The 13,148-nt window shown below is 44.4% G+C and overlaps 1 protein-coding gene across 13 annotated transcripts in view; it reads right to left on the bottom strand.

Moving 5' to 3' along the window:
* Window positions 1-13,148, bottom strand: part of Gbf1 (golgi brefeldin A resistant guanine nucleotide exchange factor 1) — a 128,696-nt gene that overhangs the window by 10,586 nt on the left and 104,962 nt on the right. For all 13 annotated transcript variants that reach the window (XM_006231500.5, XM_006231501.5, XM_006231502.5 and 10 more), the window contains 16 exons: window positions 8,564-8,758; window positions 8,164-8,353; window positions 7,800-7,940; window positions 7,416-7,504; window positions 6,228-6,430; window positions 5,578-5,701; window positions 5,180-5,305; window positions 4,831-4,913; window positions 3,723-3,959; window positions 3,353-3,446; window positions 2,921-3,097; window positions 2,108-2,172; window positions 1,898-2,021; window positions 1,674-1,745; window positions 1,469-1,563; window positions 940-1,093 (listed from right to left, as the gene is read on the bottom strand). In XM_006231500.5, coding sequence (XP_006231562.1) covers window positions 940-1,093; window positions 1,469-1,563; window positions 1,674-1,745; window positions 1,898-2,021; window positions 2,108-2,172; window positions 2,921-3,097; window positions 3,353-3,446; window positions 3,723-3,959; window positions 4,831-4,913; window positions 5,180-5,305; window positions 5,578-5,701; window positions 6,228-6,430; window positions 7,416-7,504; window positions 7,800-7,940; window positions 8,164-8,353; window positions 8,564-8,758 — 2,169 coding nt within the window. The remainder of the gene's footprint in view (window positions 1-939; window positions 1,094-1,468; window positions 1,564-1,673; window positions 1,746-1,897; window positions 2,022-2,107; window positions 2,173-2,920; window positions 3,098-3,352; window positions 3,447-3,722; window positions 3,960-4,830; window positions 4,914-5,179; window positions 5,306-5,577; window positions 5,702-6,227; window positions 6,431-7,415; window positions 7,505-7,799; window positions 7,941-8,163; window positions 8,354-8,563; window positions 8,759-13,148) is intronic.

The following is a 13,148-nucleotide window of genomic DNA, read 5'->3' as shown; positions in this document are numbered from 1 at the left end:
GGGATGCAATACCATGTCTGGCTAAAACTATATCTTCATCTTCCTCCTCCTTTTCCTCTTCTTCTTTTTTTAATCCTCAAGTAACAGGATTTCTTGTTCAGTCCTGGTTGTCGTGGAAACTCACTCTGTAAACCAGGCTGGATTTAAACTCACAGAGATCTACCTGCCTCTGCCTTCTGAGTGTTAAAGGTGCCACCACTGCCCAGTCTCCTCCTTTTATGTGTTTAGCCCACATGTATGTATATGCCACATATGCATGCCTGGAACCTGTAGAGGTCAGAAGAGGGCACTTGATCCTCTGGAACACGAGCATGGATAGTTGGAGCCACCATGTGGGTGCTGGGGCCTGAGCCCTGGTCCTTTGCAAGAGAAGCAAGTGTTCTAAATGGCTGGGCTGCCTCTTTCTTCAGCCTGAAATTACATTTGCTAATTTCAACTTCCATATGTTCATAATGTCATTTGGAAATATGGCTTCTGGGGTTGGGGATTTAGCTCAGTGGTAGAGCGCTTGCCTAGCAAGTGCAAGGCTCTGGGTTTGGTCCCCAGCTCCGAAAAAAAGAAGAAAAAAAAAAAAAAAGAAATATGGCTTCTGTGTATGTCTTAAGTTTTATGACTTTTGAATCTAACTATCATTCCATGCTTATTTTTCATTGTTGAACCCTGAGATCTTACCCTTAGGGTTCTAAATGTAAGAATAAGCAGCAGCCCAACCCTATCAGCAGACCTCAAGGAGCCTAGACAGGTGCTACTTGCTTAATGCCTAAGACCATTCCAGCTCACCCTCAACGCCACCTGTGAGATTGTGCTAGCCCCGAGTTAGTCACTGGGCTAAAGTTACATTATACCAAATGTCCTTTCTGCCTCAGGCCATATCCACAGCTGATACTGTGGCCTTAGTCCCTTGCATACTTGCCCATCTTCCTACATGCACATGCTTACCTGGCCACTAATCTCTTCTCTTCGGAGTAGCCGAATGGCTAGGCGTAGCAGCCCTACCACTGCTCGCTCCACAAGGAAGCAGAAATCTTGTGCCTGAACACACAGGTGGTATAGATGATCTCGAACAGTCTGCCATACACAGCCCACACGGTCCCTAAAATCATAAAGGGTAAGGACAGTCTCAGTCGTGGACAAGCCACTGAGCCAAAAGTCTGTTAGGCCTCTCACAGTTCATGGGTATTATGCCTTAAGCAGTCAAGCACAAGCTCCCCATTACTGCTCATAGATTCACTTGTTTCTTGCTCCCACTCAGTAAGATGGCTATCAGCCTTTCAGCACAAGCTAATATGGGGTCTGCTAAGGACTGCTTTGACCTGCCCCCTCCTACCTGTTTTCTTTCTTTCTTTCTTTCTTTTTTTTTTTTTTTTTTTTTTTTTGGTTCTTTCTTTCGGAGCTGGGGACCGAACCCAGGGCCTTGCGCTTCCTAGGCAAGCGCTCTACCACTGAGCTAAATCCCCAACCCCCCTACCTGTTTTCTAACACAATCCTTAGCAGCATCTCCAGACAGAAAGCAGCATCTTCTTCATCATATGTCTCTTCATCTGGTGTCACCGAGACCAGAGCCTAGAGGACACCAGCAGGGAAAGTAGGAATGAAAGAGAAGCCACTGGCTGTGTCCCAGCAGAAATTGAAGCCCCTGGCCCCGTTGCCTTTCTCAGGCCTCCGCACTGCACCTTCATGAGCTCCTGCAGAGATTCCAGCTGGAGGAACTTGCTTTCTGTGATCATCTTTTCTGGGTCACATTGCTAGAGGGGACACAAGAAAGAGGGATCTATAACAAAGGAAGAGCCAGGGAGAGAGGGCAGACCTGTCTTTGATCAACCCCTAGATGATTATACTCCAGCTCACAGGGCCACATTGTTTTAGGAGTTCTCCTGAGAGGTGGACAGGCAGTCACCTTGATGCAGTCCAAGGCTACTCGCTTGGCCTCTTGGTTCTCTGTCGATGGGCCCCGGACACTGGACTGCTCAGGACCACTCAGTGTCAGCCAGCTTACAAAACTAAGGACTGTTGACTCTCCTCTGTAGGAAAAGGATGCATGTCCTGGTCAGAACAACATTCTGAATACCTCCTCTCCCAAGGCTCTCAGCCACTGATCTGCCCTTACCGGTTTGATGGTGTCTCCTCCCGCTGTAGAGAGATCTTACCATTGGGATCCACAAAATCTTCTACCTGGAAAAAAGTAGAGCAAGAATAACTTATTTCTAGGGTATGGAAGGTGGCTCAGAGACTAAGAGCGCTGGACCTATGTTTAGTTCCCAGCACCCACACGGTGGGGTATAATCATCTATAGCTCTAGTTCCAGGTAGGCTGGTGCCCTCCTCTAACCTCCATTGGCACTAGGTATGCACATACATATATTCAGGCAAAATGCCCATATACACATTAATCTTTAAAAAATAATGAAAAGAAATTATGTGGAAATTGTGGTTGAATAGGCCTGGAGTCTCAACACTGAGGAGGCTGAGACAGGAGTTACAGAGCAAGTTCAGGCCAACCTATCAGCTAAGTGAAACCTTGTCTCAAAAAAAAAAAAAAAAAAAAAAAAGTCGGGGTTGGGGATTTAGCTCAGTGGTAGAGCGCTTGCCTCGCAAGTGCAAGGCCCTGGGTTTGGTCCCCAGCTCTGAAAAAAAGAAAAGAAAAAAAAAAACCATTTCTTTGTGTGTATCACTTGCATTCCTGTGCTTCCTGCCAAGTAAAGTTCTCTGGATTTCTTCCTGTAGACAGTCCATTTCCCACTGTGTCCCCTCTAAGAGGTGACTGACTTCTACCAGCCTTCCTTTATAGCTTCTCTCAGTAGCATTACATTTGAGGTGCTCTTAGTGAACAGTGGCAAGCATCAGGTACAGTGCTATCCTCTACACAGCACAGAAGGCTAGGCCTTTGACTTGCTAATGCTGAATGTTCTATCAAGAATTACCTCTACCATAGCCTTCGGTAAAAGTTGGGCTCGGAAGAGCTGCAGCATGGCCTCCATGATATTCTTCCAGCCCTCCCGAAGGATGTCACCATGACGATGGGCCAAATGGAATACTGTCTTGGCTGCAATGTGGGCTTTAGGGTTGCTTCCGAATACACTGGGCAGGTTCTCAATAGACTGGAAAAGAGGTTGTAAAGAGGCAGGGTTGGCTCATGTGTGCAAAGAAAAGTCTTTTAGATCTCTCTGCCTATTGTTCCCAAGAATCTTTCTGTTCCCCTACAATTTTAGTGGGGAAGGTCAACTTGATGAAGGTCTTTCCTATGGTATCTCCTCCCCCATCCCATTACATGAGGTACATATGGTGGATGCAGCTTCCATAGCTGAGGCTCACTCTCCTTTGGGACTCTAAGCACAGTTCCTGCTCCAACTCACCTCACTACTTAGAGCTGTGAATTTGCACAGAGAGATGATGAGATTGTCAAACACATCGCTGAGGCCATAGTGGGCGGAGATCATGGCACACTTCCTGTAATGTCACCCCATCACAGAAACAGTCACTGAAAGGCCACTCAACCCTTCTATGTTCCTAAGTAGCCTTCCATTGGTTCTTCCCCATTGGTTCATAGAAAGAAACCTTTAACTTCAGCCTGTTTAAGACTGAGATTTCCCAGGCTCCAGCCTCCCTCCAGAAAACCAGGAGAAATCCCTGGGGAAAGTAAATCAGGAGTCAAAGAGGCATGGGCAACCCACATTGACTCAGTGAGATGCAAGGACATGAAGACCAAGGCCAAAGCTGGGCTACCTGAAGCCTGAGATGGCTTTCTGGATGATGGTCTCCTCGAGGCTTTTATCGAACACATAAGAGAGAGCAGCAATAGTGGGGCCCCAGGTCATAGTGAAGAGGTCAAGATCATAGCTGCCAGGGGGTACACGAAGGAAGATGCCCTCAGGGGTAGCACCTCGATGAAGCAGCACACTCCACACATAATTCTCACGAACCAGACCTGTTTGTTCCTCAGGCATCACAATTTCCTCATTCCTGTCAGAGGGAAGGGAAAAGCTAGGCACACTCCTGTGATCACACTGCTTCCAAACTAAGAAAAGGGGTTTCACCTATAGAGGCATCTTGTACTCATGAGGTCATTGCAGCTGCAGCTAAGTGATCTGTTTCCACCCTAGCACAGGGACTAGGGAGAACATGAATACATTCATAATCTCAAAGTCCCATCTGAAATCTACAGATGTGCGCTGAGATCTCACATTCTTTCTGGGTGGAAGCATAAACTCCCACTTTTCCAGACTTCTTAGAAGGAGCAAGCTGAGGGAGGAGGCACATCCCCATAGTTCTAGCACTTAGTACCCGAGGCAAGGAGATGATTCAGATACATAGCAAGTCTGAGGCAAATACAGAGCTATATGAGGCTCTGACTCAAGATAAAAACAAAACAACCAAGTATCCTATCTCTGACTCTAGCCTTACCCTCTTGTGCTGATCTTGATTTCTCTACCAACCAGAAAATAAATTTTGTGAGCTCTTCAAGAAGCCAGGTAATTTGGGCTCAGGAAACAGGGTCATGTTAGCTCATATAAGAGGAATAGTTTGGACTGGAGATGTAGCTCTGTAATGAAACACATTCTTAGCCTACGTGAGGACCTGGGTTCAATCCCTAGTACCAAACACATATTTAAACATGTAACATAGAGGGCCAGTGTGTATAGACCCTAAGCTTGGAATAGGCTTTTTTAAATAAGAAATGAGCTGTCACAGATGAGGGTGCCCAGGTGAGTCTCAAAGCTAAATCCAGGACATGTGAATCATTATAGTGATGTGACTCTAAAAACAGGAAAAGGAAGCCCCGAGTGTCTCTCTTTTTAAAGAAGACACTACACCGGCCTCCATACAGACTCACTTGATGGCATGGTACATGTCTTCCAGGATGTCTTGCTCAAAGTCCTTGCCTCCATTCACACCTTTCAGGTTTTTGCGGAACTCCTAGAGAGAGACCGGTATGTTTCCCTTGTGTTAATGCTGTATACTACCCAAGGGACTCCTTCCTTAAGTCTGTGATAAATAGGACTTTGGAAACAATTAAGGCAAAGAACCCATTTTCCACCCCAGTACCTCTTCTGAACTGGTGACCCCTCCCTGATTCCTTTAACAGAACTCTGTCTCCCACATATACTGGAAACCTTCCTTATCTTTGTTGCTACTTTCGAAGCTGCATTGGACCTTCTGTTTTGTTTGGAACCCAAGCTTACCTCCAGGGTCATGGGTGCATTTTGCTTGCGAACATTGTGGTTATGTTGGTCAGTGTTAAGCATGATAACAGCATAGGCCAGGGCAAAGCAGGCATCGCTATTAGCAAATGGGGAGCCATTACAACTCTGAAAAAGCAAAGACTTCATCTGTGTTAATGTCCTTTTCTGGCCAATTAAATTCTTACTACTACCAACCCACTGGCCAGTGTTGGTATACAAGGGGGGCATTACCCAGAAAATGGCCAATTCCTTAATAGAAGGTGCTACATGGAAAAGCCCACTGGTATGGCTCTCAACCTTCATAGGAGGCAATCGCTGAGGTTTTTAGCTGAGGGAACAAAAAAAATCCCTCAACCTGATCAAGGGTCCTTGACCCAGTTTCTGACACCAAGACTTACCCTCCAGTGCTCAGTGAACACCTCCAGCAGCCTGTGAATAACAGGCGCTTCCCCAGGCAGACGGAAGGCTTCTAGGTAGAGGCGGAGAGCCTCATCAAGCCTCAGACCCTGGAAGCTGAAGGTGCTAGAGAGAAAGGAAACAGAATGAAGAGGCTGAAGACACTGAACTGTTTAGATCAGGCTGTCAGTCACAGTCTTCATAACTCTCTCTTACTAGAACAGAAGAATCTGATGGCTCTGGCACAGGAGTGGCACATCCTGGTCATTTCTAACAGAATTCCTAGCTTTACCACATTAGTAAAATTCTCGTCTAGACACCTCACCCCTCAGAACCCTGCCCTATTCTCCTCTGCACTGCTTTCTACTGGAACACAGGGGTGGGGGTGGGGTACTCCTAAAGCCTGAGTCCCTTTCAGGTCTAAAAGATAGATCATAGGGAGAGGCAAGAATATTATGTGAGCTGGTCATCAGCAGGAACTGGCAGACTTCTGTTAAGGGAAGAATGCTTGTCCCCCAGACATTTCCTTCTTCCTTTCTTCTTTTCCCTGCACTCCCCCATATCTCTTTTCTTTTTTGACATTCATGCATGCTAAAGGAACCACCATCACTCAGTGACATTCCAGTCCACACATTGCTTATTTCCTCCTCACCTCACAAAACTCTCCAACAGGTCCATGTTTTTGCGGTCACTCACAAACTCTCCAATCATTTTTTTGTCTAGCCGAGGGTTTTCTCGGAGCCACTGGGCTACCTCTGTGTTATCCATTGGGATGGTGAGGAGGCCTTTCTCCTGCAGAAACTGGATCCCCTTCTTTGGTTTTTGGTTGAACTGCTCTGTACCAGTGATCAGCAGCTAGAAGACAAAGACGAGAGGTATTAAAGTTGCTGTGGCCTTAAGTGAAACAAGGCAGGCCACAGTCTATCACAGCCTATAGCTGTTCACCTACTGAGTTCTTTGAAAATGGTTCTAATTAATTTCCTGGCTAAGACTGTCTTCCCATCTCACTGGCAGTGATTAGGAGTGCCTTCCCACTCCTTCTTGAGGGCTTCCTCAAGTGAGAGATTGGAGAAATGGAGAGTAAGCAGCTTAGTGAGTTCTTCTCTTCAATTTTATAGCCACCTCTGGCATTATGTCATGGCTTGGTTGATATACCTTCCCTTTTCAGATTGTCTTGCTTTTTAAGGTCTTGCTTGGGTGTGAAGGACAAAGCAGACTAAACTGATCTCTCTGCTTCCTGTATATCTAGTCACAGACTTGCAATCAAATGCGTATATCTGACAATAAGAGGAAGAAAGGATTAACTACAAGTTTTTATGTTAAGAAAACCAAAAATATCTCTCTCCTAATCAAGAAGCTATTTATAATTGACACCTGCTCCTGCTGGGAAAAGGAAAAGGAAGACAATAGAAAAAAGTAGGGAGGACAATAATGATGAGACTTTCCAACTGAAGAGAACAAAAACAATATTAACAAACCATTATTTGGGCTTTACTAAAGTACCAGAATAAATATCAATACCTTTTATTACCAGTCGCTATGCTGGACCTGGAGATGACCTTTGCTGACCCAAATGACAGCAGCTTCTAGAGCTTCTGTCACTACCACTAGGAGTATCTGGCTGTTGGCTGAAGTAGCTTTGCTCAGGGGCCAACAACAGTACAGGTCAGGTGTAAGGAAATGCTTTTCAAGAAGAGGGAGAAGTTCCACAGTCCCAGAGAAACCTAGAGACTAGTTTTGGAAGCTATATAAGGAGCTGCTAAAATCACCCCATGTGCATCCTCTGAGACAAGCCAGTTCTACAGAGGATGGACACCCACATAAGGGTGGATGCATGTACCTTTTTTTTGTTTTTAATTTCAATTAGTTCCCGTGGATCTGGCAGAAGACAGGAAAATCGAGGTGGCTTCCTGGTGGTCTTTTTGTCAACTAGGATGGAAGGAAGGAGAAAAACACGTAAGGCCTCTGTAAGGTCACTGATGCTCCCTCAGCAAAAAGAAGCAGTCTCATGCATTCTCGTGTCCTTGGCCTCCTACCTGCTGGAAATCCTACCTTCTAGGGCTCTAATTGTTTTTTTTCCCTTCTCTGGGGTTTAAAACAAGGTGAACTGCCAGGGTCCTTGCAGGTGCGGCCTTAGGGCACTGTTTTCCCATTCCTCCCCATGTTCCACCTCTCTAAACCCTCTAGTCGAAGGCATTTAGAGTCATGGACACTGGGTACCTACCCCCAGAGTCACCAGCTTCCTCCAGATCACTGCACCCTGGCTTTCCATGTTCTGTTGACAACCACCCTCCACTTGAAAAATGAAGGCCTGGAGCATCTGAGGGCACTCCTGTGGCTTTCCCATCACTGGCTGCTCTCTCAGCTGGTAACAGGGAAAAATATGAAGACTTATGGGTAGGAAGTCAGGCAGTATTGTAAAAGAGGTTGAGTCCCAAGCCAAAAAGAGCTGCATGTTCTTATACAGGACACTAGCCCTGATAGGAAAAATTCAAGACAAAGTAAGAAGGGTAAGGGAAGGGGGCTTGGGATGGGGAGGAAAGACAAAAAATAAAGAGAGAAAAAGAACAATACAAGACGCTTCTCACACTTGTAAGTGTCTGGGCTGCCATCCACTGCCTCAAAGCCAGGTCTGGCTGTCTCTTTCTTCTCTTGCTGGTTGAGGGTGTTGAGGACTTTGGCCTGACAATGAGCCTCAGTGCTGTCAATAACTGTCAATAGGGCATCAAGAGACAGCAGGTGTGTTGTATAAAGCTGGCCAGACACAGGAAAGGCATTCTGGAAAGTAAACAGATCCATTAGACTTGAGGTAGGAATATACTTCACCTGATTGTTTTTCCAAAAACCCAACAACTAATGTTTGCCATTGCTCTTACAGATGCCTTCCTCACTCCTGTTCCCACCTCTGAAGTGCCCTGCTCTCTGTACCATCATTGCTACCATGGGGGAGATTTCCTGACCATTCCTAGCGGCGACCATGCTCAGCACCTTGGACAGCAGCTTAGTGAGGTCTTCGAAGAGGTTGGAGCAGTAGTAGTCACAGTCATAGTTGATGTAGAGCTCCGTGACGAAGCTGGGGATGCGCCAGAGCTGCACAATGGCCTCCAGCGCCATCTCCTTCATCTCATAAGGCATCTTGGGGTTTTCAACAGTGATAATCTCCATGAGCTTTTTGATGTACATCTGCCAACAGCAACCCAGCGATAGCCATTAAGTTGAGAAAGAGATGGGAAGAGAAAGTTGGAACAACACTAAACAGGAGGGAAAGCCCACACAGGAGGCATGAATTGAGAGATACCAAAAGATCCCTCTCCTCAATAATATATGCCCCCTCCAATGTCCCCCATAAGGTTCAAAGAAGTTGTCTACTGTCTTTTTTTTATGTGTTGTCTATAAAGCCTACCCTAGTCTTATTTAGACTTCCTTTTGCCAATTTTGCAGGAATGCTGATTTGATTTATAAGAACTCCTATGCAGAAAAGCTGCCCCATTCATGGTAAGATCTCTGCTAGTCCTCATATTTGGATTCTTCTCCCACTCCTTTTTTTGAGACTGTTTTGCTCTGTACCCCAGACTAGCCTTCAACTCACAGGAATCCTCTTGCCTCAGCCTCCTAAGTGCTTGGATTACTGGCATGAGCTGTCATGTCCAGTTATGGGCTTTCCTACATTAGAGTCAAACATTTTTGTCTGGGATCCTCTTAACTATTCTACTATGAAGGCTAAGCAATGATACAAAATATGGAAGCCAAAAATACCTTCTACAGGAAGCTCATAAAAATCCTTATCTTGAGAAAGACCACCCAGTGGCGGACCTCCCCCACTCTCTCAGAGTCCCCCACCTTATCCCCAATAACCCTTCCCTTCCTCAACATGGTGTTGCAGCTCCCAATGTGGGCAGAGACTCCTTGCTCAACCAGAGGACGCTCCAGCCACCAAAAGTCCAGGTAGGCTGCTTGTCCCTGAATCCTGCCCAACTTTTCTCCATGCTCCTCCCACCCTGTCCCCAATTCCCCATCTCAGCCTCTCCTTGGACCAGAGGCCATGCTAGCTGCCAAAAGTCCAGCCCACAACTTTGTTGGGGACCCCTGCTCAACAACAGGCCACTCTGGCCAGAAAATCTGAGAGAAAACAGAAACCAAGGAACAAAACACCCATTCATTCACCCATTCATTCAACAAAGACAAATTCAGAAAACAGCACCTAGAGTTATAATCACCATAAACCCAGATGCCTAGACACCAGCATAAAACAACAATCAACAATAGCCAAGGCAATATGTCCCCACCAGAACACAGCTAGCCTACTACAGCAAGCCCTGAATAGTCTAACACAGCTGAAGCACAAGAAAGAGATCTTAGCTATCTTTATGAAGATGATAAAGGTCTCTAGTGAGGAAATTATTAAATCTCTTAAATTGAGGAAAAGACAAACAAAAAATTGGATTGGAAAAAAACAAATCCCTTAAAGAAAGCCAAGAAAAAAAAAACAATGTATGGAAATACTCAATAAAATACTGGCAAACCGAATCCAAGAACACATCAAAAAGATCCTCCACCATGAGCAAGTAGGCTTCATCCCAGAGACTCAGGGATAGTCCATCATTGAAAAATCAATGTAATCCACCACATAAACAAACTGAGAGAAAAACCCCCACAAGATCATCTTGCTAGATGCTGAAAAAGCCTTTGACAAAATCTAACACCTTTTTAAGACAAAAGTCTTGGAGAGATCAAGGATACAAGGACATTCTTGAACATAAAAGGCAATTTTACTTTATTTAAATAATTAAAAGCCTACTACCAACATTAAATTAAATGGAGAGAAACTCAAAGCAATTCCACTAAAATCAGGAACAAGACAAGGCTGTCCACTTTCTTCGTATCTATTCAATATAGTACTTGAAGTTGTAGCTAGACCAAGAAGACAACTGAAGGAGAGCAAGAGATCAAGTTAGAGAAGAAGAAGTCAAAGAACCATTATTTGAAGAGGATATGATAGAGACTCCCAAACATTCTATCAGGGAATTCCTACAGTTGATAAAACACCTTCAGCAAAGTGACTGGATATAAGACTAACTAAAACAAACAAAACAAAAACAAAAACCCTATATATAAACAACAAATGGGCTGAGAAGGAAATCACAGAAACAACACCCTTCACAATAGCCACAAATAATATAAAATATTTTGGGGTAACTCTAACCAAACAAGTGAAAGATTTGAATGACAATGACTTCAAATCTTGGAAAAAAAAAAAACGTGAAGAAGAGAGATCTCCCATGCTCATGGATAAGTAGGGTTAACCCAGCAAAAATAGAGATCCTAGAAAAGCAGTTTACAGAGTCAACACAATTCTTGTCAAAATTATAACACAATTCTTTACAGACCTTGAAAGAACAATATTTAACTTCATATGGAAAAATAAAAACTCAAGATAGCCAGAATAATTCTAAATACTAGAAGAACTTCAGGAGTTATCACCATCACTGATCTCAAGCTAGGGCTACAGTAATAAAAACTGTGTGATATTTGCATAAAAATAGACAGTTGTCAATAGAATCAAATTGAAGACCCAGACTTAAATCCACACACCTATGAACACCAGATTTTTTTTTTTTTTTTTTGGTTCTTTTTTTCGGAGCTGGGGACCGAACCCAGGGCCTTGCGCTTCCTAGGCAAGCGCTCTACCACTGAGCTAAATCCCCAACCCCGAACACCAGATTTTTAATAAAGAAACCAGAAATACACAACAGAAGAAAGCATCTTCAACAAATGATGTTAATGTAATTAGATGTCTGCATATAGAAGAATGTAAATAGATCCATATCTATCACCCTGAACAAAACTCAAGTCCAAGTGGATCAAAGACCTCAATATAAAACCAGATACACTGAACTCAATAGAAGAGAAAGTGGGGAAACAGCCTTGAATGTATTGGCACAGGAGACGATTCCTGAACAGAGCGCAGGCAATAGGACAAACAGTTAACAAATGGGACCTCGTGAAACAGAAACACTTCTTATTGTAAATCAAAGGACACCATTAACAGAACAAAACAGTAGCCTACAGAATGGGAGAAATTTTCACCAACTCCACATCTGACAGAGGGCTACTATACAAAGTATATAAAGAATTAAAGAAACTAGACATAAACAAACCAAATAACCCAATTAAAAAATAGGGTACAGATCTAGACAGAATTCTTAACAGAGGAAACCTCAAATGACTGAGAAACACTTAAATGTTCAACATCCTCAGCCATCAGGGAACTGAAAATCAAAATGACTGAGAGTCTATCTTGGACCTCAGAATGGCTAAGATCAAAACCACAGGCGACAGCTCGTGCTGGCGAGGATGGGAGCAAGGAGGATGGGAGCAAGTCCTCCACTGCTGGAGGGAGTACAAACTTGTACAGCCACTTTGGAAATCAATTTTGTGGTTTCTCAGAAAACTGGGAACTGTCTACCTCAAAACCCGGACCTAACACTTTTGGGCATATACGCAAAGGACTCTCCATCCTAGGACACTTGCTCAACTATGTACAGAGCAGCATTATTCAGAATAGTGAGAAACTGGAAACAACCTGGATCAACTGAAGAATGGATAAAGAAAATGTGGTACGGGGCTGGGGATTTAGCTCAGTGGTAGAGCGCTTGCCTAGGAAGCACAAGGCCCTGGGTTCAGTCCCCAGCTCCGAAAAAAAGAACCAAAAAAAAAAAAAAAAAAAAGAAAAAGAAAAAGAAAAAGAAAATGTGGTACACTTACACAATGGAGTATTTGTTACTCAGCCTTTAAAAACAATGGCATGAAATCTGCAGGCAAACGGATGGAACTAGAAAAAAGATCTTTCTGAGTGAGGTAACTCAGACTCAGAAAGACAAAATGATAGCAGTCACTTCTAAGTGAGTATCAGCTGTTAAGTAAAGGATGCATGAACACTCCACAGACCCAGAGAGCCTAAGTAACAAAGAGGGCTGGGGTGGGTGTGTGAGCGAGTGAGGGTCAAATGGATCTCTCTGGGAAGTGGAGATAGAGTTTGAGTATACCGGGGGCAGAGGGATCGTGTGGCGGTAGATGGAGGGAGACAGTTCAGGGAGAGATGACTGGAGCTGGAGGGCACTGGGGGGTAGTGGTGGTGATATGGAAACCTAGTGTAGTGAAAACTTCCTGGAATCTCCAAGAGTGACCCTAGAGAGGACTCGTAAAAATGGAGGACACAGAACCTGAACTGTCCATCTTCTGTAACCAGGCAAGGCTTCTAGTGGTGGAACTGGGACACCAACCCAGCCAAAAAACCTTCTACCTACAATCTGTCCTGCCTGCAAGATATGCAGGGGCAACGGTGGCACAGAACCTGTGGGAATGGCCTACCAATGGCTTGTGTAATTTGAGGCAATCCCATGAGAGGGGGCCCATACCCAATACTGCCTGGATGATCAGGAATTGGAGGCTGGATAGGCCAGAGACCTACTGTAGAACTACACACACTGGCAAAAAAAAAAAAAAAAAAAAAAAAAAAAAAAAAAAAGGGTCAAAGAAATGATTGAGAATCTTCTACACATAGATCTCATTG

The sequence above is a fragment of the Rattus norvegicus genome, chromosome 1 (assembly GCF_036323735.1).
Source record: "Rattus norvegicus strain BN/NHsdMcwi chromosome 1, GRCr8, whole genome shotgun sequence".
Classification (NCBI taxonomy): Eukaryota; Metazoa; Chordata; class Mammalia; order Rodentia; family Muridae; genus Rattus; species Rattus norvegicus.
The sequence above is the reverse complement of the archived record's forward strand: the minus strand, read 5'-3'. Positions and strand labels throughout refer to the sequence as shown.